General features: G+C 39.2%; 1 protein-coding gene across 4 annotated transcripts in view; it reads left to right on the forward strand.

The window, feature by feature from the left end:
- Positions 1-26,046, forward strand: part of DPP6 (dipeptidyl peptidase like 6) — a 1,262,248-nt gene that overhangs the window by 1,231,204 nt on the left and 4,998 nt on the right. For all 4 annotated transcript variants that reach the window (XM_007504650.3, XM_001364425.4, XM_007504651.3 and 1 more), the window contains exons 20-25: positions 3,227-3,421; positions 13,441-13,495; positions 16,212-16,335; positions 19,439-19,497; positions 21,002-21,074; positions 21,171-21,244. In XM_007504650.3, the coding sequence (XP_007504712.1) occupies positions 3,227-3,421; positions 13,441-13,495; positions 16,212-16,335; positions 19,439-19,497; positions 21,002-21,074; positions 21,171-21,244 (580 nt within the window). The remainder of the gene's footprint in view (positions 1-3,226; positions 3,422-13,440; positions 13,496-16,211; positions 16,336-19,438; positions 19,498-21,001; positions 21,075-21,170; positions 21,245-26,046) is intronic.

The following is a 26,046-nucleotide window of genomic DNA, read 5'->3' on the forward strand; positions in this document are numbered from 1 at the left end:
GGTCTTCCCTAGAGGCCCTCTACTGATATGGAGCACAATTTCACCTTATCTGCTATTCTCAGGATCCTGACATCATGGGCACCCTTTTCTAGGAATACCTTTACCCTTTTTTTAAATTCATTCCTTCGGTCAGAATCAATACTAGGAATAAGTTCCAAGGTAGAACAGCAATAAAGGCAAGGCAGTTGAGGTTAAGTGACTTGCCCAGAGTAACACTCACACCCAGTTGGGAAGTAGCTGAGGTCAGATTTGCACCTTTACTTTTGACTCCATCTGGAGTAAGAGACTCTCTCAAGGATTGCACCTGTGGTAAAAAGGTCTTCTTTACCACCACACTCTATTGTCCCAGTGGTAGGACTGTCCTCTGGGTTGCTAAAACCAATCTCCCATTACTACCCTTCAATTTATTTGTCCTAGGCACGATTTTTGGTTAATAATGGCTTTAGAATTCTAAGATCCTTTCCAGCTACAAAATCTGTGACTCCTTCTTAGAATGATCTTGAGTGCTTTAAAAGGTAGGAAAAGGAATGACTGTACTTAGGCTAGAAGAATATGGAAGAATTCAAGTGTCTTAGAGACCAGGTACAGGCTGTTTGGCAATAGCAGAAAGATACCAATGGACTAACTACCTATCTCCAATAACTGGAGTAAAGGCTTATAAAGACTGAGTAAGGGATTTAGATAGATAGATTTTTGGACATAATGTGAGAATTTGTTTCTCTTAGATAAGCATAATTATTATCATTTATTACATATTTATAACAAATAATATTATATTACTATTATGTTATATTTTTTTAAATGATAGCTCAAAAAAAAAAAAAGACTGAGTAAAGGGGCAACTAGATGACTCATTGGAGAGAAAGCCATGCCTGGAGACATTGGAACTTCCTCCTTATTCCCAAGTCCAGCTCCTGTACCTCCTGGCACCCTAGAACTAGAAAGGTTATTCATAGATCATCTATCCCAGTCTTTTCCTTTTTACAGATGAGGAAAACTGAGCCAAAAAATGCTATGTGATTAGCCTAAGTCCCCAGAGGTGGCCCTGAAACCTCCCCTTTCCACTCTGGACTTACTGGAGGAGGTAGGAGGGCGACAACATAAACCCAGCTCTACGTCACTAAGCCTAACAAGCACCTTGAGGGACTCAGAAGTGGCTTTTATACAGATTTTCCTTCTGGGCCGGACACAGAATGGTTATAATTCTGGACCCTTTTGACTCATCATTCATTTCATTTTAAAGGAGAAAAGAAGGAGAAACTGAGGCAAGCTAGCTCCTTAAAAATAATCATGATTTTTACATGCCATCATCCTTGAAGCTACCTTCAAGCAAAGACTTAAATGCTGCCAGCATCATATCTATCCAATTACCTATGAGGGAACTTAATTTCATTACAGGAGGTGCTTGAGAGAGAGCAGAGCTCATCAAACTAACAGGCACTTGATTAGACACAATCTAAAAAGTCTGCCGACCAGCACACTTAGTGAGGAGGTCCAAATGAGAAATGCTGTTAGAAGTGATTTTTTAATGACCTAAATGGATGGCAAGTGTTTGATTTTCAAATAGGACAATTCTCCTCTTGCCTCTTGATTTTGTACCCCAAATGGTCACTCAACTGTCACTTTTCTTCACAGTTGGCAATCGAATATCTCTCAGTTGGATGGGAGATGTGGGCAAGGATAATCTTGGCACCACAAGCTTTGTTTGGAAGCAACTTCTGAGAGGAACCTGGAAAGATTCCTTGCCAAAAATAATGTCTGCTCCCAAGTGGCATATTACTGACCACAAAAATGACAGAATTTAGGATTAGAAGGAACCTTAGAGATACTCTCATTCAGCAGCTCTTAAAGGATAGTCTGCAGAACCCTGTGAGATCCTTCCAGGGAGTCCTTAAGGACAAAACCATTTTTGCAAGAATACTAAGATGTTATTAGCCTATTAAGGTCCTCTTCCCTATCCCAACTACAGATCTACATGATGCCAAATCGTCTTCCTGTACTTCAATCAAAATATCATATTGTAACATTGAATGCAAAAAGAAACATAAGAATCCAATTGCCTTCTATTAATTCAGACATTGAATAAATTTGCAACAACAAAAATATGCATAACAATATTACTCTTCTCATTTAATTATTTTGGTTTAGAAAATGTGGTTAATCTTCATTAAAATGTCATTAATCGTAGCATTCGTGGATTTATTATTGTAATCTTACTGAATTAAAATTGTATGGGGTCCTTGATCATTTTGAAGAGTATAAGGAGGTCATGAGACCAAAACCTGTTGAGAATCACTCCAGTACAATTCTCTCTTTTTACAAAAGAGGAAACTGAGGCCCAGAGAAAACTGTCTGAATTCCATTGTTATTTATCTTAATTCCTCTCAATTAATGTATGACTCCTTTTAAAGCCTATGAAGCTCTGATCTGTAGTCCTTAATACAGCTTGTGCAAATTCATTGAGCAAGTCTTTCCTTCCCAGTATGGGTTACCTTGAGAACAAGTTGGCGTGGGGGAACAGGCAGCATAGCAGAGAACACTTATTGAGATGGGTGTATCTCTATCAAAAACTCTGAACAAGGGGACAAAGAGGATAGGGAGGGTTAAAGGTACCTATCATAGGATCATGACTTTAGAGTTAGAGGAGACCTGGGCCATGACTGTGAAATTAGAGGTCAACTAGAAAACTTAACAGGCATTGAGTTCAAACTCCCCATTTTATAGAGGAGGGACCTAAGGCCCAGAGAACTTAAGTAACTTGTCCACGGTTACAAAACTGGTATATAACTGAGGCAGGATTTGAACCCAAGTCTTTCTGCTCCAAGACCAGAATTCTCTCTTTTGTAAGATATTTCCTCTTGAGTTAGAGGGAAATTTTTCTTTAAGTAGATCATCTTTTAATAAATGTCACCTACTTAATCATTTTATCTAGGACCAGCCCTGGATTTTGAGAAATAATTTATTCCTTTGAATAATTAAATTAAATTAAATTGTTATACCTAACAATCTCATGTACTCAGGTATCACATTACTGCCCTACCCAACTCCTGTACCAGTTCAGCTGACAAGAGAAAGGAGCAGGGGTCTCCTGGGGGTGGGGAGAATTCTTTTCCCCTAGGATCAGGAAAGGGAACTGATTAACTGTTGCCTAAAACCTCTGACTTTGTGGGTGTCGTCAGTCTTTTAGGCACTTGGTCCTTCCTCTGACCCATGTTCTCTTTTTCAGTGATGGCACACCAGGGAGCCAGAGTGTGACTGAAAAGTTTGAGGTCAACTGGGAAACTGTCATGGTCAGCAGTCACGGTGCCATTGTGGTGAAATTTGATGGTCGTGGTAGTGGCTTCCAAGGCACCAAGCTTCTCCATGAAGTGAAGAGAAAACTGGGATCCCTGGAAGAGAAAGACCAAATGAAGGCTGTGGGGTGAGGGCCCAATACCTTGTGAATTGAATTGAATTGGGAAAGGTAATAGGGCAAAGTATTTCAATGGCATAAGATTGGGCACCCCCCACAGGGAGCCACATCTAGGTCCTAGACATAGTTGTGCATATTTGGATACATAATTTGCCTAAATTTTCAATATGCCTACATAGATTTTGCAGGCATTTCTCAGACAATTTTCACGGTAAAATATCTCTGTTATTCCCCTAAAAATCCTTGATCCTGTAGCTACCCTAATGCTCTCTCTCTCTCTCTCTCTCTCTCTCTCTCTCTCTCTGTCTGTCTGTCTTTCTGTGTGTGTCTCTCTGTCTCTCTGTCTCTCTCTCTGTCTCTGTCTCCCTCTCTCTCCTCTCTGTTTCTGTCTCTCTGTCTCTCTCTGTCTCTCTGTGTGTCTCTCTGTCTCTCTGTCTCTCTCTCTGTCTCTCTCTGTCTCTGACTCTCTCTCCCTCTCTCTCCTCTCTCTGTCTCTGTGTGTGTGTGTCTCTGTCTCTGTCTCTCTGTCTCTCTCTCTCTATCTCTGTCTCTCTCTGTCTATCTCTGTCTCTGTCTCTCTGTCTCTGTCTCTCTCTCTCTCTCTCTGTCTGTCTGTCTCTCTCTCTGTCTGTCTGTCTGTCTGTCTGTCTCTCTCATTAGCTCACCAGGATCTAGCATAGTGCCAACTAAGATGAAGGTCATTCTCTAAGCTAGATTAATTCAATTGAGTGGCTGCAGTGTACACTACTTCCCCTAACCAACATTCTCATACATAAATGCCATTAGTCATAAGAGGGATGTGTGAATGGATCAGTGCAATTGTCGTCACTCATAAAGTTACCAAAGCATGTATTCTGGTCCCTATAACTTCACAGCGTAGTCTTCACACCTCTAGCACCAACCATCCTGAAAACATGTTAAACATGTTCTCATTCACCCATGGTTTGTCCTATACAACAAAGTGACAGAAACAAACAAACAAGAAAGATATCCAGACCAATAAAAAGGTGAGGAAGTCACGAGGAAGACCATCAAAAACCCTTTCAAGTCTATTAATCACACACAAACACACAAACAGAGAGAGAGAGAGAGAGAGAGAGATAGGCTTAATTTGGAGAATGGAGAATGTATATGTAGGTCAGACTAGAGAGTATAGAAAGAAGGAATAGAGAAACCAACTAGAAAGAAAAGAGTCAGCCAAGATAGGAAGGGCTTGAATGCCAAAAAGAGGAGTTGATGTTTAAGTCTCAAGGTAACAGAGAACCCATAGCATTTACTGAATTTGAGTTTCCTTTACATGAAGGTAAATGTCTTGGCAGCTATGTGAAATATGGATTGGTAAGAAGAAATATCAAAGGAAGACCAATTAGAAAATTATTGTAATAATGGAGATAAAAAGTGATGCAGGTATCAACTAGGGCAGTGGCTATGTAAGACTATAGGAAAAGGGGTATATATAGAATGGAATGTTGGGGAGATACAAATAAGGTTTGAATGTTGAATGGATACATGGAGCAAGTAAGAGTGAAGCATCATGGATGACACTGAGATTACAAACATGGAAGACTAGAAAGCTATGTGTGCTCTTGACAGTAATAGGGAGGTTCAGAAGAGAGGTCGATTTGAAGGGAAGGATAAATCCTGTTGAGTTTGAGAGCCTCTGAGGCATCTAGTTTGAAATTGCCATTAGGTAGTTGGTGATAAAGTCTTCAAACTCAAGTCAGAGACTGGACTGGATATATAGCCCTGGGAGTTGTGAATCAAAGATTCAAAGATTTACAAAGTAGAAGGTATCTCAGAGGCCATCAGAAAAATCTACCCTATCCATTTTATTAGATGAGGAAACAGGCTTAGACATTAAGTGATTTATTCCAGGACACACAGATAATGACAGAGTCAAGATTTGAATCTATGTCCTCTGACTCCAAAGCCAAATTCCTTCTATTACTCTGTTAGAGACTATACAGAAAGAAAAGAGATGAGAACCCATGACAGAGGCTTGGGGTACACCTATACTTAGTGTAAATTGCATGGAAAAAGGGCCATAAAAGGAAAATAAATAATTGTGAGACATGTAGGAGGAGAACCAAGAGAAAATAATGTCATGAAAATCCAGAGAGGAGAGAATACATAAGAGAAGAATGTAGTAAATTTGTTAACTTCCTTAAGAGAAATCCAAAAAAAAAATTGAAGATTTAAAAAAATCCCATCAAATGAAAGAAGTGGAGACCCTGACTGTAGGCAGCATTTTCAAGAAGAAATGTAGGGGTAGCTAGGTTGCACAGTGGATAGAGTGGCAAGTCTGCAGTCAGGAGAACCTGAGTTCAAATCTGGACTCAGATGCAAATCTAAACTCAGACAGAATCCTGGGAAGGTCATTTAATCCTGTTCCTAACCCTTGCCCTTCTGTCTTAGAGTTGTTACCAAGACAGAAAGTTAAAAAAGGGGGGGGGGGAGAAATGTAAGCTAATAGCTTAATAGATATGGAATACATCTATAGAAAAGGAGATATAGGTGTATATATATGAGGAGAGAATATATATTTTAGAATATATGAGAATAAAGAACAACAACTGAAGGCATGGTGGTTCTAGCGAGAGTTTTTAAGGATGGGGAAACTTGGACATTTTTTGTAAATAGCAGGGAAGGAACCCATACCTAAGTAGAAATTAGAGACAAGAGAGGACACTCTGATAGAGAAGACAGGAGGGACTAGAAAATCAAGTGTACTTTTAGAGAGTCTAATCTTAGCAAGAAAGACTATGGTTTCATTAGATGGAAATAAAAGAGGTTAGAGCCGGGAATGGTATCATAGGGATATACCAGATGAGGAGTAGGTAAGAAGAGAGAACTCCCTGGCAAGTAACCTCATTTTTTTTTCAATAAAGTAAATAGACACCAGATTATAAAGGGCCCTGAATGTCAACCTAAAGAGTTTGTCTTTTATTCAGGAAGCAATGGGTATGCTTTAAATTTTTTGCACAGAGGAGAAATGCTATCAGACCTATGCATGCAGAAGACTAATCTAACATCCATATATGAGATAGATTGAAGTGAACAAATAATGGAAATGGAGAGAAAAGTTAGGAAGGATATTGAAACAGACTAGTCAAGAAGTAATGAAAGACCTATACTAGTGAAGAAAACGAGATCAAAAGAATGTCCAGATAAGGGTGGTTTCTGTCCCACAATCTCCTCATGCTCATTCCTGCTTTCTTGTGTTCACTTGTGCTCTCTCCCTCACCTTCTCCCTATCATTTACCTATATACTTCCTCCCTATCCTTTAAGATCCCACTTAAGTCTTAAGTGCTGACTACTTCAGCCATGTGGGGCTCTCCTTCTTTTAAAGTCCTGCAGAATTTGGATTCTGAACCATACTGTTCAGCAATTCATTTTTCGATGTGTGTTCATTCATATTAAGTCCCCAATTAGATTACAAGTTCATTGAGGGCAAGAATCACAGTGCCTACAATGGAGTTAATCAAACAGTAGGCATTCATTAAAAATATATGTTGCTTGATTGATTCAAGCCAAGACTCTGCCATCCAGTGCCAAGGATAAGATTGTAATGCTTACTCTAAACATACACTATTATAACCTTGAGACACTGGTGACAATTTTTTTAAATAGCCTTCAGTGTCAGTAATGATTAAATTTAGTACAGAAAACACAGCTAAAATATAGTTATAGAGAGCACAGCTGGATAGAGTTGAGAGCAACAGGATAATAACAATATTTTGTACTGAAATAACAGCTCTTCACAGATCTCAAAGCACTTTGCAAATGAGTATCATTATCTAGATTTTTTTAAGATCAGGAATGGGAGTCCCCAGAAGATTAGATGATAGGACTGCCAAGGGCATGATGCTCCCTACAGAGTCAATGATAGGGTCAAGAATAAAATCCAGTATTACTTGTGAGGTAGAATAGAGCCTAAGACTGATTCAATGAGTTCCAAGGGCTCCCCAGATTCTTACAACTTTCTATAGCAAGTACATGTGATATTTTCCTATCAGGTAGTATCCCCATGCAGACCAAACATCCAGATAAAAAGTAGTGGGAAAAAAAAGTCTAACAACCACAAGCTGTATGTTTCCAGATGTATTTCTAACTAGCTAGAATTTTGACTGTAGAGAGAAGACATCTGAATCATACAGAATTTCTATTGTTCTGAATTTCATTTTTTGAATCATTCTGAATTCTCTATTTCTGTCAGCTGAATCATTCATTCTTTTAAAAAATCTGGAATCCAGGGCAATAATCATTTAGACCCATCTATGATTTCCCAAAGAATGTGTATAGTCTTATGGACACTTGTATACTGTATACTTGCACACAAATGTTCAGTCCCAAGGAGTGAATTATGAAATTAGGAGTGATTATGAAAGCTAGACCAAGTCATGCCCTAGTCTTCTTTAGAAAGAGAAGGAAGAATCTACTTTGAATGTGATTTTATGAGCATAAAACCATAATTAGGCATCTACTGTATGCCCTGCAGGACTAGGAGAAGGTGTTTATGCACCTTAGAAAAGGTTTGAAATTTTTGTGTTCCTGCATTTCATAAATGAATCTTCATGTTTTAGTATCTTAAGAAAGCTTTGAGCCTTGGACTATGTCCTCCACTATACCCTCTTACATGATATAATCTAGGACCATGGTGGTGAACCTATGGCATGCGTGCCAGAGGGGTCACTCAGAGCCCTCTTGGTGGGCACACTTGCTATCACCCCAGCACAGAGTTCACCAGAATTCATTGCTAGAAAGCCAGAAGGACGGGGGGGGGGGGGGCAGGCTGCTTCCCTCCCCCTCACCACACACATCCCACTCCTCTAAAAGGTTCACCATCACTGCTCTAGGAGAATGAACCTCCCTTTATCTATCTCCAGTATTGGCTCTGTTGCCCAAGATCAGACTAGATGCTAAGGCACAAGAGCAAATAAGTCAGGAGCCTTAACCTCAACATACCTGCCATCTGATTGAAAAGTGAATATTTACATATTTAGAAAAAGAGAGTATATCAGGAATATAGACCCAAGGACAAAACTGTATTGCCCAGCCTGTGAATTTTATTGTTATTCAATCATTTCAATTGCATTCATCTCCTCATGGCCCCATTTGGAGTTTTCTTGGCAACAATACTCAAATATTTCACTGTCCCTTCACCAGCTCTTTTTTATAGTTGAGAAACCTGAGGCAAACAGGGTTAAGTGACTCATCTAGGATCACACAGCTAGTGCTTGCAGCAAGATGTGGATTCAGGTGTTCCAGTCTTCAAGCCTGGGGGCTCTATCCATTGTGCTACCTGGATGCCCCAGATTTCAGAAACAGGAGAAATCAATACAAACTAAAATAGTCTAAGCAATTTTTGAAACCTTTCCTTCTATTATCTCACCTGAGTAAGTGGGAATGGAATCTGCAAGGTAAGTTTGAGAAGCAAAAGTATCTAGAAAAGGGCTCTTCTCTGAAGGTTTGGGTTCTACTTTATGTAAATACATGTGCAATCTTCACTAGTCATTGAGCTTCCAGTGATCCCATTAGGTCATAAGGATTCTTGCTTGAGAAATGAGGAGAATGTATGTTGAAACTAAGCTATTTTAGGCATATTAGTCTAATTTCCTAATTTGTTTGAATTTCTAAAATGCATCTGCATTAACGAATTGTCTTTAGGAATGGCTGCATATTTTTTCAAAGCCCAAATGCAGAAATCAGCCCATTTGCAGAGGGACTGGCCCAAAAGCTACATTAGGTAGATCTAGGTACCAAGTATTATTCAAGTCACAGTTTTAAAAATACTGGCACAGTGGAGTGTACTGAGTGGAGTTCTGACTCCAAAGTCAGAAAGTTCAAATCCTACCTTTGACACTGACTAGTTTTAGAACCCTGGGCATAGCACTTTACCTCACTCTGCCTTAGTTTCCATATCTGTAAAATGAGGATAATAAGAGCATCCACTTCTTATTGTAAGGATCAAATGAGCTAACATGTGAACTGCTGGTGCAACTGTTAAAGAAATCTATAAAAACTGTATTTTTAAGTGGAATAAGGAAGGAAGGAAATAAGCGTTTATTAAGTTCTTATTATGTTCCAGGTACTCTCATCTGACCCTCACAACAACCCTGAAAAGTATGTACTATCATTTTCCCCATTTTGCACTTGAAGAAACTGAGGCAGAGATTAAATGACATATCCAGGGTCACATAGCCAATAAGTTCTTAGACTAATTTTGAACTCAGATCTTTCTGACTTCTTGCCCAGCTGCCATCTTATTGCCACTCAACAATAAGCAATCTTGGCCCTGATGAACAGGTGATGAAACATACCTTCCCTCTCTGAATTTAGCCTTAGGAGAATTGGGGTGTGGAAAGCTACAGATAGTGTCAAATTTGGTTACTTTGTTCAGCATTTTTTATTATTTTTCTTTGTTACAAAGTAAGGTTCACTAGTGGAGGCAAGAAGGAGATTAAATCAGAAATGTCAGTAGTATTAATTGTAAAAGGTATTTAACAAACCTATGTAAAATAGTGAGGATGGGGGGCAAGAGGTCCTGGGTTCAAATTTGGCTTCAGGCACTTCCTGGCTGTGTGACCCTAAGCAAATTATTTAACCCCCATTACCTAGCCCTTACCACTCCTCTGCCTTGGAACCAATACACAGTATTGACTCCAAGATGGATGGTAGGAATTAAAAAAAAATGAGGATAAAGATAGTCTGAATTATTGAAAAACAATCATTTTAGGACATGAACTCTACACACTGTGTTACATTTCCCATGTGATATTTCTGCTAGACCCACTATAATGAACAGTAAAGATCATTTACCATATTAAATTCTTATATGCAAAAGATACTTTTAATTACTTGAAAGTTCTCATTAAGTCAGCTAAACATTCCTCTTGAAATCTAATTTACAGTATTTATTTACTTAACAGACTTTTTTTTCAGAGAAAATGCAAAGATAAATTTCAGTGCAATTCCCCTCTGAATGATCAATTCCAAATTAGTATGATCAAAATTAATGAAGTTTATTTTTAAACCTTTACTGTCTGTCTTAGAACCAATATTAAGTATTAGTTCCAAGGCAGAAGAGTGATAGGGCTAGGCAATTGGGACTAAGTGACTTGCCCAAGGTCACAGAGTTAGTAAGTGTCTGAAGCCAAATTTGAACCCAGGACCTCTCATTCTGGGACTGACTCTCTATCCACTTAGCCATCCAGCTACCCCAGAATTAATGAGGTTTAACTAAATATGTGTCTAATAGCTTAAATTTGAATGGCACATATATATTTTTAAAGTATTTTCACGTCTATTATCTCATTTTACTTTCTCAGTGTTTGTGATTTTTATTTGACAGATGACCAAACTGAGACCCACAGTAGGTTGTAACTTACCCTACCTCTGGGAGGAGCCAGGACAAGAAATCGGGCAACTAGATTATAGGGTCTTTGATTACAGAAAACAAATTCTCCTACCTCTTTGTGTCATCCTAGTATCTCTCACAGTAACATTCATTAATTAATTCTTTCATCAAGCAATTAATAAATGCTTATCATATTCAGAGCTAGGCACTGGGGGGATATAGAAAAATCAAATAAGATACCATTCCACGGCCCCCAACAGTCTCACAGGGAGATGCCTCAAACATAGGTGGCTATAATATGGAAGAAGATGAGATGAGACAATTGGAGAAATCTAAGTAAAGTGTTCTTTCAAGGGAAAGTTATTACTAATGGAAGGGATTGATAAGACTCCATGATGGGAGGTGGACTTTAAAGTCCTGGCACTCATTGCACAGAGCAGATAATCAAAATATATTTGTTGATATTTATCATTTTTCTTTTCTCTCCCAAATCCACACCCTCTTTCTGTTGAGAAACCAAAATACTTCTAGGAAGTTAGACTGGCAACCTCACAGTTGCAACCTAGACTCTTTATTGTCTCCTATTGCTTTTTCCCATTAGAGAGTCTCATAATTTTAGAGTTGCTATGAAATAAATGAATGAAAAGCATTTAATAAGCCCTTAACAATGTGCCAAGTATTATGCTAAATGTTAGGGATACAAATTAAAAAATAATCATAGCCCCTTCCTTCAAGGAGCTTAAATTCTGTTACAATTAAAATTATCTCAAAGGACCGATTTGGAGTAAGAAATATTGATTTTATCAGATTTATTGATTAGACCAGCATCATAACTGATAAAGTAGCATGGGAAGTTTCCCTAGGTCTAGGTCAGGTAGCTTGATAAATAGTTTGGGGAGTTCATTATTCAGCTCCTCCTTTGAACACCCCAAGACATTTCTAATTGGTGGAGAGCTAAATAAGAAGTAATCTATCATACCATCTATCTCTCCCCATCTCCATTAGGGACAGATGAGCAGTTTGTCACTTCGGCAGGAAAAGAACCCTTCTCTGCTTCATTTATTAATGAAATTCTGTTTCAAAAGATGCCTAAGGACTGACTCAGACCCAGAAATGCAGAGTCTTTCTCCCTAATATATAAGAATTGTTTTAGATCTTTCTACTCTAAAGCCCTGTTATAAAAATAACACAGAATATGAAAAATAAATTCTCCCATTTCTAATAAGAGGAAATATGTAGGATGAATGGTGAGCAGGAAAGGATATTCTTTGGAATATGATGGAATATGATGGAATGGTGAGCAGGAAAGGTTTGGAAAGCCACAGGGTTTGGTCAATGGAGCCATAAGGAAGTAGGTTGATATAAACAATGACAAATTAATTTGATTATGCCTTCAGAAGTAGTTTGTGGAGATGGGGCAAAAAGACAGAAAGGTGTGCTACAGTAGAATTCTTACTATTTTAATCTCAGGATTATTTGGGCTGGTGAAATGACCAGAAAGTGGCTTGAATTGTGGCTAGAATCTGTAATGGGCAACTGTATTTAGAAGGAAACTCAGCATCTTTCTCACCCATACCTGAAAGGAATCCCCAGAATAATATTCCCAACTAGTGGTAATCCAGCCTCAGCTTGAAGACCCCCCCCCAATGAAAGGGAATTTACCACTTACTAAAGTAGTGCACCCAACTTTGAGTAATTCACATTCTTAGAAAGATTCTCCTAATAACAGTTGTTCAAGTCTTATCAAGTGCACCTTCATAACATCTCTCCTCTATACCTTCTCTTCACTCACACTGCCACCACCCTAGCCCAGGGACTCATCACCCCTTGCCTGGATTATTTGAACAGCCTCCTAACAGTGCTTTTTCCTCTCATCTCTCCTTTTTCTATCCATTCTCTACACAACTGCCCAAGTGATATTCCTACGGCACAGATCTCACTCTCCTCAATAAACTCTGATGGCTCCATAATACTTGTATGATTGACCATAAACAACTCTGGTTGACATTTCAAGTTCTCTTCAATCTGGTTCAAATTTATCTTTTAATACTGATTTCACATTACTCACTCACTCTATGTTCCTACTACATGCTCCTCCTGATATACAATCTCCTCCCATCTCAGATTACCTTTACACAGGTTGTTTCTCCCCTGTGCCTGGTAGAAAAACATTCCCTCTTTCCTTCCCCCATTTTTAATTCTTTCAACACTCAATTCAATTACTGCTTCCTATAAGGAAGCCTTTACTGGTCCCTACCATCAACTAGTGCCTTTCCCAAAAAAAATACCTATTTATTTCACCTACATTTCAAAGTTACTTTTGTGTGCACATGCTATTTCTCCTGATGAAATGTACATCCCCTCGAGGACAGGGACTGTTTTGTTTTTGGATGCCTAGTACTTAGCTCAGTGTCTGCTTTAAGCACATAGTAGGTGCTTATTAAAACTTTGTTGAGAGGTTCCTTGGTTGATTTGTTAATGATGCTGATGATGCTCTTTCTTCCTGACCTTGAAATGCTCAAGCTGCCATTAGCTAGTATTTTCAGGAATGGCTTCCATATCTGTAGAACTTAAGTGGAAGTTGCTTTGGATTTCACTAGAAAAGGGAAAAAAAGACAGTCCAGTTTGCATCTTAGCATTAAATCCTACTTCTCCCCTTTAACCTTGTAGGACAATGTTGAAGGAAGCATACATTGACAAGACTCGTGTTGCTGTGTTTGGGAAGGTGAGTTGGGTTTGGTTTGGTTTTCCACGTAGAGCACCCTTCTATTGAAGAGCATTAAATGGTTTCATCATTGCAACTTCACCATGATTTATTGAGAGTGCCTACAGCTTGATGGCCTGTGATTTATTATTATTATTTTGTTTTTCAGAGATAAGTTGTTTGCTTAGTTTTTTTTCCTTCCATATCTTCTGGGAAAGGGGGGGAAAGAAGGATGCCAACTACTGTTAGAAAGGTTTGCCAGCTGCTTCATTACATTGTTCCCATAAATCTATTGTTGTTTATGGTCTGATGCCAAAGAAGAATAAGTGGAGTTTCTTTGCACCATATATTCTATGAATTGAGGATAGAGCACCATAACAGATAGAGGGCTGAGGCTGAGGTCGGGAAGAGCTAAATTCGGACCCCACTTAGTAGTTCTCTAATCCTGGATAAGCCACTAAAGTCTATCCTCAAACAGTTCTCAAGGACTTTTCTACTAATCAGAAGCAAGCAAACTACTGCCCAAGGGTCAAATCCAACTCTCTGCCTGCTTTTTTGTATGTCCCTTTGGATTTACTTTAAAATATAAAAACAATTCTTAGCAGCGTGCCTAGAAATTGTTGTTTGGTCAGTTAGTCATATCGTCCAACTCTGGGTTTTCTTGGCAAAGAGGCCTTACAAAAAGCAGGCTGGATTTGACCCCTTGGCCATGGTTTGTGGAGGGATTTCCCACACAGGAAGTTTCCCAAGCAGATAGAAACAGATTCTTCAAGTATTCCTGGATTTTAATATTTTTATTGTGTAATGATGATGCTCATTTGCCAGTTGATTTGCTTGTGAAATAAAGGAGGAGGTGGAAAGAATAGAATCGAAAGCGGTAGTCATTATGTGAGCTAATGGAATGAATCTTTACCAAGCAGAGTATCTGAAGAGATTCTGTCTTGTAGGATGATCTCAGGTGACTGAAGCCTTGACCCTGCCTCCCCTCCTCTTATCAGCTACAATGTTGTGGATGATTTCAAAAAGTCCAGAATATGGATAGATAACAGAGCAAACACATTTCCACTCCTGAGAACACAGCTCAGGGAGCCTGATTCAATAATGTGAATTTTGAATGTGAAGGAAAGAGTACTTATTTAGAATGATTACTCCCTTTCTGTGTCAGGACTCTGCCTGGTATTTAATTGGGGATAGGGGCACTTGAGACAATGAACAATTCTGGATTGCAAATTAATATAACATAATCCTAGCAACAGGGTCAGCCCTAAACAGAATGGTAAAATTGGCACCCTTCCATTTCCAGTGTCCCCATTTGCTTTCTAGGTGCCCAGTGCCCTCATGCTTCCCCCTGCATTTCCAGGGAGAACTTCTAGAGCCTCTTGAGATGATGTTGAACCCAAGCCTTCCCTCCCCATGCACCAGAGTTTTCTTTCTCCCTCATTCCCATTTTCCTACATCCAGAACTATCTATTCTATTTCCTGTTCCTTTAGGGTCTTCTAGGAGGATTGAAAAATGAATCTTGACAAGCCAATTTTTAGCTTATATGGTAATGGGTGATAAATCCTTAATGTAATGCCTCTCCCAGGTAATGTCTACCTCTTAAAAGGAACCCGCAATAAGCCAACCCTAAAGAATAAATGAGAATTTCAGGCTTTGTTATCACCAAACATTTATTGAAAGGAGAAAGGAAAGCTGAAAGGCAAGGAACACCCTAATCATGACCATCCAAGAGGAGACTTGAATGGGGATGAATGGAAAAAGAGTTTTGATGGTAATATAGAGGGAATGGCTAAAACATTATGACTTTATGTATCAAGATTCATTTATTTGAATGTCTGTAACAGTTAATCAAGTGCAACTAGCTGTATTGATTGTTTGTAATAAGTTAATAATAAATTACTACCAAAATTGAGGACTAATCGTATCACAGAGGCATATGGCTATTTTTCTTTTATGTATTTCATAGTCCTCTACTTAGCTGTCAAAATAACATAAATAAGGTAGAGGTCGCTGATTCATCATTCCCTTCCTTTAAGAAATCCAGTGATTTCCTATTGGCTGTAGAACAAAAAAAAAACTTCTCTGGCTAATCAACAGCCTCCATCCTACCTTTCCAGCCTGATTTCATATTAGTCCCCTTCACATATTCTACGCTATAACTCAACTGACTTATTCATTGTTCTCCACACGTCTCCCTCCTCCCTTCCTCCTTGTAGTCACTCTTGCTCAGTTCCAAGGTCAACTCAAGTGCTACTTCCTACAAGAGACCTTTTGGGATTCTCCCAGTTACCAGCCCAATCAGTGACTCCTCCCCACTCCTCAGCTGCTCTAGATTTTGTATAAGTTTTGTATGTATCTGCTGACATGGAGCTCCCACCCTCAGGAGAATGTAAGGTAACCCAGGGCTTTTTTAAGTTTTATATCCCCAGTGCCTAGCACAGTGCCCGGCACATAGTAGACATTTAGTATGTATTTAATTGAATCAAATGTAAAGCCAGCCCTATGCAAAAACACAGAGCTCAAGACCAAAGGATTGTTGAGAAAATGTGAATTTTTTTCCTCTGCTTCACAGGGCAGTTGAATGGAAAGGGATTCCTCTACTATAATGATAATAATAGTAATTAATAATAATAATAATAAAATTTGCTCATGCCTTAGTTCCCATTATATCCTGCAGCTTTTTCATTTACTAACCTTTTGTCATTTATATCCAATCTTTCTCTCTTTCTACAATAGGATTATGGTGGGTACCTGAGTACATACATTCTTCCAATAAAAGTAGAAAATCAAGGTCAAAGCCAAGGTCCAGTTTTCACCTGTGGCTCAGCTCTTTCCCCTATAACAGACTTCAAATACTATGGTAAGTAGCCCTTGCCCTCCAGAAGGAAAGAATCTCTCCCCCAACCAGGGTGCAAGGTAGCTATCAGAATCATCGCTTCCTTCATACACCCTCAACACAAATCCTTGACTCTCCAAAATTGGTGACAGCAATTTGAGGGCTCCTGGAATGGAAATAAAACTGATATGATGTACCCTGGTGAGGGAAGTGCCTCTAAAATACTTGGCTAGGTAGCATGGTGAATAAAACATTATTCCTGAAGTTGAGAGGACCTAGGTTCAAATCTAGTCTCTGACATTTCCTAGTTGTGTGACCCTGGGCAAGTCACTTAACCCTAGTTACCTAGCCCTTGCCGCTCTTCTGCCTTAGAATTGATACTAAGACAAAAGGTAAGGGTTTTAAAAAATACCTGGCCCCTTCTTACCTTTCCAATCTTTGTACTTCACTCTCAATTAGGTGGTTAGAGCAGGTTTGGAGTCAGGAGGATCAAGTCCCTTGACTTCTGTGTCCTCATCTGAAAAATGGGGATAATAATAGCACCTACCTTCTAGGGTTGTTGTATAGACCAAATGAGATAATACTTGTAAAGGTCTTAGCATAGTACCTGGCACATAATAAGTACTATAGAAATGTTAGCTATGTGATGATGACAATGATGATTATTGCTACCCCCATTTCCATAGCTTCCTTCAAGACTCAACTCAAATCCTACCTTCTACAGAAGACCTTTCCCAGGCTCCCTAACTCATTGCTAATGTATTCCCCTCTGAGATTACCTTCCATCTACTCTAAATATCTTGTAGGCAATTAGCTGTTTTCTTGCTATTTCCCCCTTCAACTGTGAGTTTCTTGTAGGCAGAAACCATTTCTTCCCGCTATTTTCCCAGGATATATAATACAGTAACTAGAGTTTAGCAAATGCTTGCTGACCTTCCTTACCAGAAATCACATTTATGTTCTGCAGGAACTAGACATAAAATGGACTTAAGATCTAATTATGCTAGAGTGAAAAAAAATGCTCAAACCCAGCTGGGGAAAGAAGGAAGGAAAAGGCAAGCTTAACGTCCATACTTTCACTCCCATTCCTTTCCTCCATCATGGTGCTAGATCTCTGGAGGTCCTGTATTATGTTGAAGTTTTAGCGTCTACCTAAGGAAAGACAGGCAAAGAAAGCTAAAAGTTATTTGCTTTATTTGTGACAGAACATAAGTTATTTGAACAGTCCAAGTGTAGCTTAACTCGTTCTCTTCTCATACTTTAAAATGGCACCCAATCTTGAACTTTCCTTATGCCATTTTGAGTCATTTCTTCAATGCTGCTGTCCAATTTTCCCAGCACTTTTTATCAAATGATGAGTCCTTATCCAAGTACAACACAGTCTCTCCCCATATCTGGAGTTATCATCTCTGCCTCTTTGTATAATCCTTGGTTTCTTTTAAAATTTAGCTCAGTTGCCACCTTTAACTATCCCCACCCTCCAAAAAAGATTACTCTAAATTTATTTTATATACATTTTATGTATTTCAATTTTGCCTTTGTAGCCCCACTGCCTTGCCTGTCACACAGTGACCACTTAATCTTGTTGATAAGTCAAGGTCCAAAAATTCACAATAGCTGTGTTTTTCCATTCAAAAGTTTATCTTAGATTCAGAATTTAATGGAAATCTTCAGTAAAACCAGGATCATTCAGAATGTATAGAAGTTCCACCTGACAAGACCCTTTTTTTAGCTGAACATTTAGAAATATTTCTAAGATATATGAATTCATTTTCCTATCTTAGCTAGTAGGACTTGGTGGAAAATTTGGCTTTTTTTAACCCTTACTTTCTGTCTTAGTAATAATAACTCTAAGACAGAAGGGCAAGGACTAGACAAATGAGGTTGAGTGGCTTGCCCAGAGTCACATAACTAGAAGTGTCTAAGGTCCGATTTGAACCTCCTGACTCTAGGACTGGTGCTTTATCCACTGTGCCACCTGGCTGCCCTAGAGATAACTGACTCTTGCTTTGATGAGTGAGGAACTGGAAGTATCTAAGGAATCATCAATCTGAACATGGATTTTCAGTGTATAAATTTTTGGATTCAGCTAGAGATGGTATAGAAAAGAAATAGAGTTGCTTACCTTGAGCCTCATGAACAACTCAACAATGACTTATTTAATCTTTATTTGATTATTTTCCCTTATGGATAATTTCATTCAACATACATTTATTAAATACTATGTACAGAGTTCTGTGCTAGGCCACAGAGATGAATAATAGTATTGTCCCAGCTCTCATGAAAGCCATGTTCTAATGGATGAATGCAGCACCTACTCAGATGGTTTTAATGTGAGATAATTTAAGGAGGGAGATCCCTAAAAACCAAAGGGGTCACAAAAGTCTCAGGGACTAATTCAGGCATCACACTAATATGGGCCCAAGAAACCAAAGCTTTCTTTGTACAAATAACAAGGACTACATTTTAAGAGTGCCACCAGTGCAAAGAATTAGAAATTGAGGGGATGCCCCTCATTTGGGGAATGACTAGACAAATTGTGGCATATGATTGTGATGTAATATTACTGTGCCGTAAGAATCTATGAGCAGGCAGATTTTTTTTTTAATTGGAAAGAAAAACATGGGACAATGAACACTAAAATGAGTAGAACCAAGGGAATATTAAACACCGCTACAGAATTAATATTAGAAGAATAAATTGTGAATTTTATCTCCAAATTGTAAAATTAAAGTTGAAAATATGAAAGGCTTAATTTAAATGAACATGTTGGTCTCCTGGATAATACCTTATGTAATGTGATGAGGGTGGGAAGGAGCTGGGACACTTGTGAATGGGATTTATTATGTAGACATAAAGAAAAGTAAATTAAATTTTTAAGAGATTTGTGATTTCATTTATGTGCATCCTTCTTTTACTTTTCATAAGGAAATGCTTGTTTTATTTGATTTTGTAACATTTTGAATAAAAATAAAGTTTGTTTTGGCTATAAAGAAAAAAGAGCGGCACTATAGAGATGTTTCACTAGATTAGTGTGGCGATCTGGTATGTAAGTGGGAATGGGTAAGGTATCTGCTTTCCAGTCCATGGGATAGCTAGCTAATGTTTTCCTCTATTTCTCTCCAAGCTTCTGCATTTTCTGAAAGATACTTGGGCCTCCTTGGAATTGACAACAGAGCATACGAGGTATGTTTGGTCAGAGTGACCCACATGACAACTGCCCAGTCTGGGATAGTTTCCTCTAATATATACAGAAAGCATCATCTGTCTGTGTCCCTGCAACCCCTTGCCCCCGACTTCTGAGGGTCCCTCATTTTTCCTTTCAGGTCCCCAGTGAACTTATTACCTCTCCCAAGAATCTTTGCATTTGAAGTCTCCCATTTGCCTCCTATTAAAAGGAATAAAAAAAAATTTAAAGAGATGCACTCCCTCTTCTCTGCCAGAGTGAAGAAAGGGGACAGTCTATGAATATGGAATATTGCATATGCAATTAAATACAGTTGATGTATTTGGTTTTCTGAGCTGTTTTTTCCCTTTACTTTTTATTATAAATAATGGTTTTCTGAATAATGGAGTGGAAAGTGATGTAAAAGGATAGGATTAATATTTCTTTAGAAAAGTAAAATAAAAAGATCTACTAATATTGCTAGACTAATAAGCCTGGCATTTGGGCACAGAACATTTCTCATGTTAGTCCATTGAAATTATATTATTTATCACCTCGATAACACATTTAGATTCAGAGAAAGAAAAAAAAAACTATTTCCTGGCTCTCTGACTAGTGTCCCAGTGAAGGTTCAATCGCTACAAGAGGCAGAGATGTATAGGGGAATATACCATGGCCAAGGAATCAGGAGACTTGGGTTCCAGTCTCAGGTCTGTCCCTTGCAAGTCAGATGACCTAGTACAAGACTTTCTCTATGAACTGCAGTTTCTTCCTCTTTCTTTCAGACTGTTGTGAGACTCAGTGGAAATCCTGTATATTAAAGAGCTCCATCAACTGTAAAAGCAAAACAAATATAAGGGATGGGGAGGTCCAGTGCTAGGCTAAAGAGTGCTAGGCTAAAGTCAGTCAGACCTGGGTTCAGGTCCTAGTTCTACCCCTTATACTTAGCTGAGTCACCTTAGATGAATCCCCTAAGTGTTCTGTTCCCAAGATCTCTCCTCTATGCAATGAAAGGGTTGGACTGTATGATCAATCCCTTCTGGTTCTAGAATAGCTGATGATAAACCTACTATCTTAAGCTATCTCTGGGTTCAGGATACCTAGACCAGATCATCCTGTTTTAAGATGGGTTATAAACTATGGGGACCAAAGTTTATATCTGACTAATTCACTTTATCACCTACCCCTCAGACATGGAGCCAGATAGTATTCATTGAATGAAGTGAAATGATAGTATTTTGTAGTAAGAGTGGGGAGGCACAATTTTTTGGCCCAGTGAGCAAAAACAAGAGTTAATAGGGGGAACTTTGGCATCATGGAATTATCCCACTTTCACACTCAACTTTTGCTACAACCCATCTTTTAGAGCTGCTGCTGATTTCATACAGGGATTTCTAAAAGTCTTAGTGCAGTTTTGGGGTTTAATAACTTAAAGATTTGGGGAACATCCTGTATATACATTTTTTTCAATGTTCCTTGTGCTGGCAACTCCTGATTCACACCTTCTGTCTGTGTCTCCTCCAGATGACCAGATTAGCCCATCGGGTATCATCCTTGGAAGAACAACAATTCTTGATCATCCACGCAACTGCTGATGGTAACACAAGCAATGATTAGACTGTGTACCTGGGACGAAGTTCCCTTTTAATAGTGATTATGGGTCTGACACACACTTCCTTTCTTCCCCCTGCAGAAAAAATCCATTTCCAGCATACAGCAGAGCTCATTGCACATCTAATTAGAGGAAAGGCTAATTACAGCTTGCAGGTATGGTATATATGAGCAGACCTGTTTTTCTCATTTAGAAAACATAATTGTATTATTGCACCCCAACAGGGCTCCCTCTCTTTGCTCCCCCACATGTACTGGCTATCTGGGTCTCCAGAGGGTAGCCAACTATTTCTTCCCTCAGGGTCCCAAGGACAACCCCGAGAGGGGAAGGACTCTATTACTCTTGCTCACAAGCTGCCAGTAGGTGTGCTCCACCTTGGTTACAGCCAGTCAGTTTCAGTTACCCTTAGAAAGAGGTATTTTCTGAGATGGCATAGTCAAAACAGCCAGGAAAAAAAAAACACTATCTCCCACACATACAAGCATCTATGGCACATTTGTCTATACAAGATCAATGGGAAGAATGAGCCCCAAAGTGGAAATTATAAGTGGCCAAAGGAAACTCAAACTCTGGGTTATTAGAAGTCCTCCTGTCCTTTTGGGGCATCCTGAAGGAAATCCTCTCTGGTGCATGTGGCTTTCACCTGAGCTCTGAATATTGGTGCCCTTGTAGAGTCCTGAAGCTACATGCCTTTGTTCTGCCTACTCTGCCCTCTTCATGCCTCTCAACTCCAGATTCAGCCACGAACCACTGCTACTCTCCCAGATAGGGAAGTCTAAAACTCCTGACCTTTCAAAGACTGGAAGAGAGGAGGCAAAAACTTCCCCACACACTCAGTGATCACTTCTGGAGGACTCAGCTGCTGAACCATTAGACTGACCTGTTATTATAATGCCAGATTCCACAGAGTGTAACTTAAGCCCTTCAGTCAACCACACTGTGGTCCCAGTGGCTGTCATTTGCTTTCATTGATTGATTAGTTGAAGTATGGACTCCCCTCTGAGAATGTTCTGCGCAGAAAACATGGATTTGCACCTAGCAAGTCTAATTTCTACAAACATACCTGCATTGTGTATATATTTCTGTCACAGAGTTCAAAGGAAGCTCAGAAGTCATCCAATTCATTCCTGTCATTCTACAGATAAGGGACCTGAGCTCCAGGAAAATGTAGTGACTTTCTCAAGGTAGAAAATATCAGAGGCAGAATTTAAACCCAAGTCCAGAGCTTTTTCCCACTGTCTTATGGAAAATGCATGTAGCTCAGATATGACAGGTGTAAACAGACTGAATAAGCAACTCAAGTACTGTATTAGCACCAACAGAATCCCAGAGCTAAAAGGAACTTCAGTGGACTTAAATCCAATGTATATTTGAGCAGTAAGATCTTCTGCCCCATCCCTAACAAGTAGTTCTCTAGCTTCTGCTTGGAGGCTTCTGATAAGAAGTAATTGACTTCTTCCTACAGATCAGCTCATTCCATTTGGGGACAGCTCCATTGCTGTGCTGGGAAAGCCAGATAGTATAATGGATAGTGTGCAGGGCCTGGATTCAAGAAGACTTGAGTTTAAATTTGGCCTCAGACATTAGCTGTGTGACCCTGGGTAACTTACTGAATCCTCTTTGCAAAATGAACTGGAGAACAAAATGGCAAACCACTTCAGTATCCTTGACAACAACAACAACAAATCTGGTTACAAAGAGTTTAATAAGTCTGAAATGACTGAACAATTTAGTGAAATTTCACCTTATAAAAGGGCTCAGCTTGGGAGATACGGCCAAAGCAACCTTTCCTGATTTCCTCAGTTGTTTCCTCAAAAAAAAAAATAACAAATTGTCTTGCATTTACTTCCCAGTTTTCCATCCACTCTTAGATTGAATTGCTAGAGGGCAGAGACTATTTCATTTTTGTCTGTATGTTACCAGCACCTAATACAGTGCTTTGCATATACAGTAGGTGCTTAATGCATGCTTACTAATTTGAATTATTAGACATTCCCTTTTTGCCCATCGAGGACGGGAGGGATGAACCATGAATAAAACTTCCTGTACCACTGACTAATGAACTAGACAGGTCAGCATCAAAACAATGGACACTAAGGTTGAGCTAGCCTACAGAGGGGGTGGAAGAAATTGAGACTTAGTTTTATTGGCTTTTAGGATAAACCTGCACTTACTTCTATCTCATCAAATTTCAAGCCAAGGGAGTTGTAGCTGAGGTCTGAGAACTTAGGATTTCAAACTAGTGTCAGGAAATAAAGATTTATCAAAGACCTGTCCTGTGCTGGGTGATGTTCTAAGCACTGGGCATACAAAAAGAAGCAGGAGACAGTTCCTACCCTTGAGGAGCTCGCAGTCTAAATTAGGAAACAACAAACAAATGCCTATAAAGAGGCTGTTCTGTACAAGATATATATAGGAAATAATTAAGAGAGGGGAGGTATTAGAATTGAGAGAGGTTGGGGACTAGAAGAGGGGGCTTCAGTTGGGAATTAAAAGAAGCCAGGAGATGGGTATGGAGAGGGAGAGTATTCCAGGCATGGGGGGACAGTCATAGAAAATGCCAACAGATAGAATGTCTTATTCATGCAACAGCAAGGAGGTCTATATCACTTGATGGAAGAATATATGACAAGGAGTAAGATGCATGAAGACAAGAAAGGTTGGAAGGGGCTAGATTGTGAGGGCTTTGAATACCAGGTGGAAATCAAATGTATCTGAGGTTAGAGGCAATAGGGAGCCATTGGAATTTATTAAGTATAAGTATAACCATTTCCTTTACCCTAACCTTCTTTCCTGAGCACCAATCCCACATTTCCATTTGTCTGCTGGACCTATCCACCAAGATGTTCTGCCAGGGTGTCAGTCTACACATGCTAATCTAAATTGATCTTCCCTCTGAACCACCCCACACCCCGAAATCTTGCCAGTTTCTATAAATGGTACTCATTAGTGACCAGCTCAGTCATGCAGACTACTGTATTTAACTCTTCCTTATCCCTTACCCTGAATATCCAATTTCTATTGATTATCTGACTACAGCCTGTCACATCTCTCTTCTGTCCTCTCTCTTTACTTCGCTATTCACATTGCCTCTACTTTGCCACCTCTTGCCTGCACAGTTATAATTATGTGGCCAAAAAAAAACATTCCTCCTGTTTGGGTCACCTTCGATAACTTCATGTTGCCTACCAACTATATCTGCTCTTGACTCTGGCTCTCTCCAATCCAGGCTCAACTTGCCTTTCCAAACTAATTTCATGACTCTTTTTTCATATTGTCTCCTTTCCAGCCAAAAAGAATTAGTCATGATCCCCTATTTCCCCCTCTCCTTTCCTGTCTCCATGCCATTGCTCACATTATCCTCCATCCCTTCTGCCAGTGCCACATACCACTAAACTGGAAAACATCTTTCCCTCCTCTGATTTTTTATAGTGATTTTTTTGGATACTCCTTGAGATCAGAGACTGTTTAATATTTGTCATTATACCCCAGTTACCTGACACACAGTAGGTACTTAATAAATGCTTATTGACTGATAGCTTTCAAATATTTATGAATAATGAGAGATTGGCCAATAGGATTATGTTCTGTACAATCTACCCACTGCATATTCACCTAAAGGTTTAGTGAGTCTGCTTCTAAAAGGATTCTGAGCATGTACAAGTATCTTCACTATTGACTGCTTAAAGTGATGAATAGACCTTTAATTGGCTACCTGTTTAGCCATACAAAAATCTTTCCAGATAAATGAAAAAAAAAATGCTGTGTCTCCAGATCATATGCATTTCATGGCCCTATGGAAGATTAGGAGAAAAACTTAAGGCAGCCCCAGTTCCTACCTTTACCACCTTTTCCGGAGTTACTATAAGGCTGTGAAAACATGGGACTTTCTTGATCTTAGGTGGATGTGCATCAGATATAGAGATGGAACAGGCCAGGTTACTACCTTGTATTCAAGGCCAGTCAGTAGGGATCCAGCTGGGGAGAGGTAGTGAGAGCAGCATGGGCTGTTTCTGCAGCTGCCCTCACATATAGTAAGATCCCCCACCTGGAAACTGGTAGCATTTCAAGAAAGAAAGAAAGAAAGAAAGAAAGAAAGAAAGAAAGAAAGAAAGAAAGAAAGAAAGAAAGAAAGAAAGAAAGAAAGAAAGAAAGAAAAGAAAGAAAGAAAGAAAGAAAGAAAGAAAGAAAGAAAGAAAGAAAGAAAGAAAGAAAGAAAGAAAGAAAGAAAGAAAGAAAGAGAGAAAGAGAAAGAAAGAAAGAGAGAGAGAAAGAGAAAGAAAGAAAGAAAGAAAGAAAGAAAGAAAGAAAGAAAGAAAGAAAGAAAGAAAGAAAGAAAGAAAGAAAGAAAGAAAGAAAGAAAGAAAGAAAGAAAGAAAGAAAGAAAGAAAGAAAGAAAGAAAGAAAGAAAGAAAGAAAGAAAGAAAGAAAGAAAGAAAGAAAGAAAGGAAGAAGAAGAAAGGAAGAAAGGAAGGAAGGAAGGAAGGAAGGAAGGAAGGAAGAAGGAAGGAAGGAAGGAAGGAAGGAAGGAAGGAAGGAAGGAAGGAGGAGGGAGGGAGGGAGGGAGGGAGGGAGGGAGGGAGGGAGGGAGAGAGAGAGAGAGAGAGAGAGAGAGAGAGAGAGAGAGAGAGAGAGAGAGAGAGAGAGAGAGAGAGAGAAAGAGAAAGAAAGCAGGGAAGAGAGATTTCATCTGATCTGGTCTTTTGCATGCACACTCAGTCCTATCTCATCGATCAACGTAAGGGCTTTCCATCACCACACAGTAAGCCAAAAGGATAAGATATCTGGACATGCTCTGAATCAGGGAAAGGAAAAGCCCCTCCATTACTCATTTCCAGATGTAAACTCAACAAGTTTCCATGTGAATAAAGATATTGCACTAGCCCGAGTTAGCTGCTCCCCCCATTACTTGTGTGTAATGCCATATATCTATATATGACTCATCCAATCTATATAA

Source organism: Monodelphis domestica, chromosome 5, assembly GCF_027887165.1.
Source record: "Monodelphis domestica isolate mMonDom1 chromosome 5, mMonDom1.pri, whole genome shotgun sequence".
Classification (NCBI taxonomy): Eukaryota; Metazoa; Chordata; class Mammalia; order Didelphimorphia; family Didelphidae; genus Monodelphis; species Monodelphis domestica.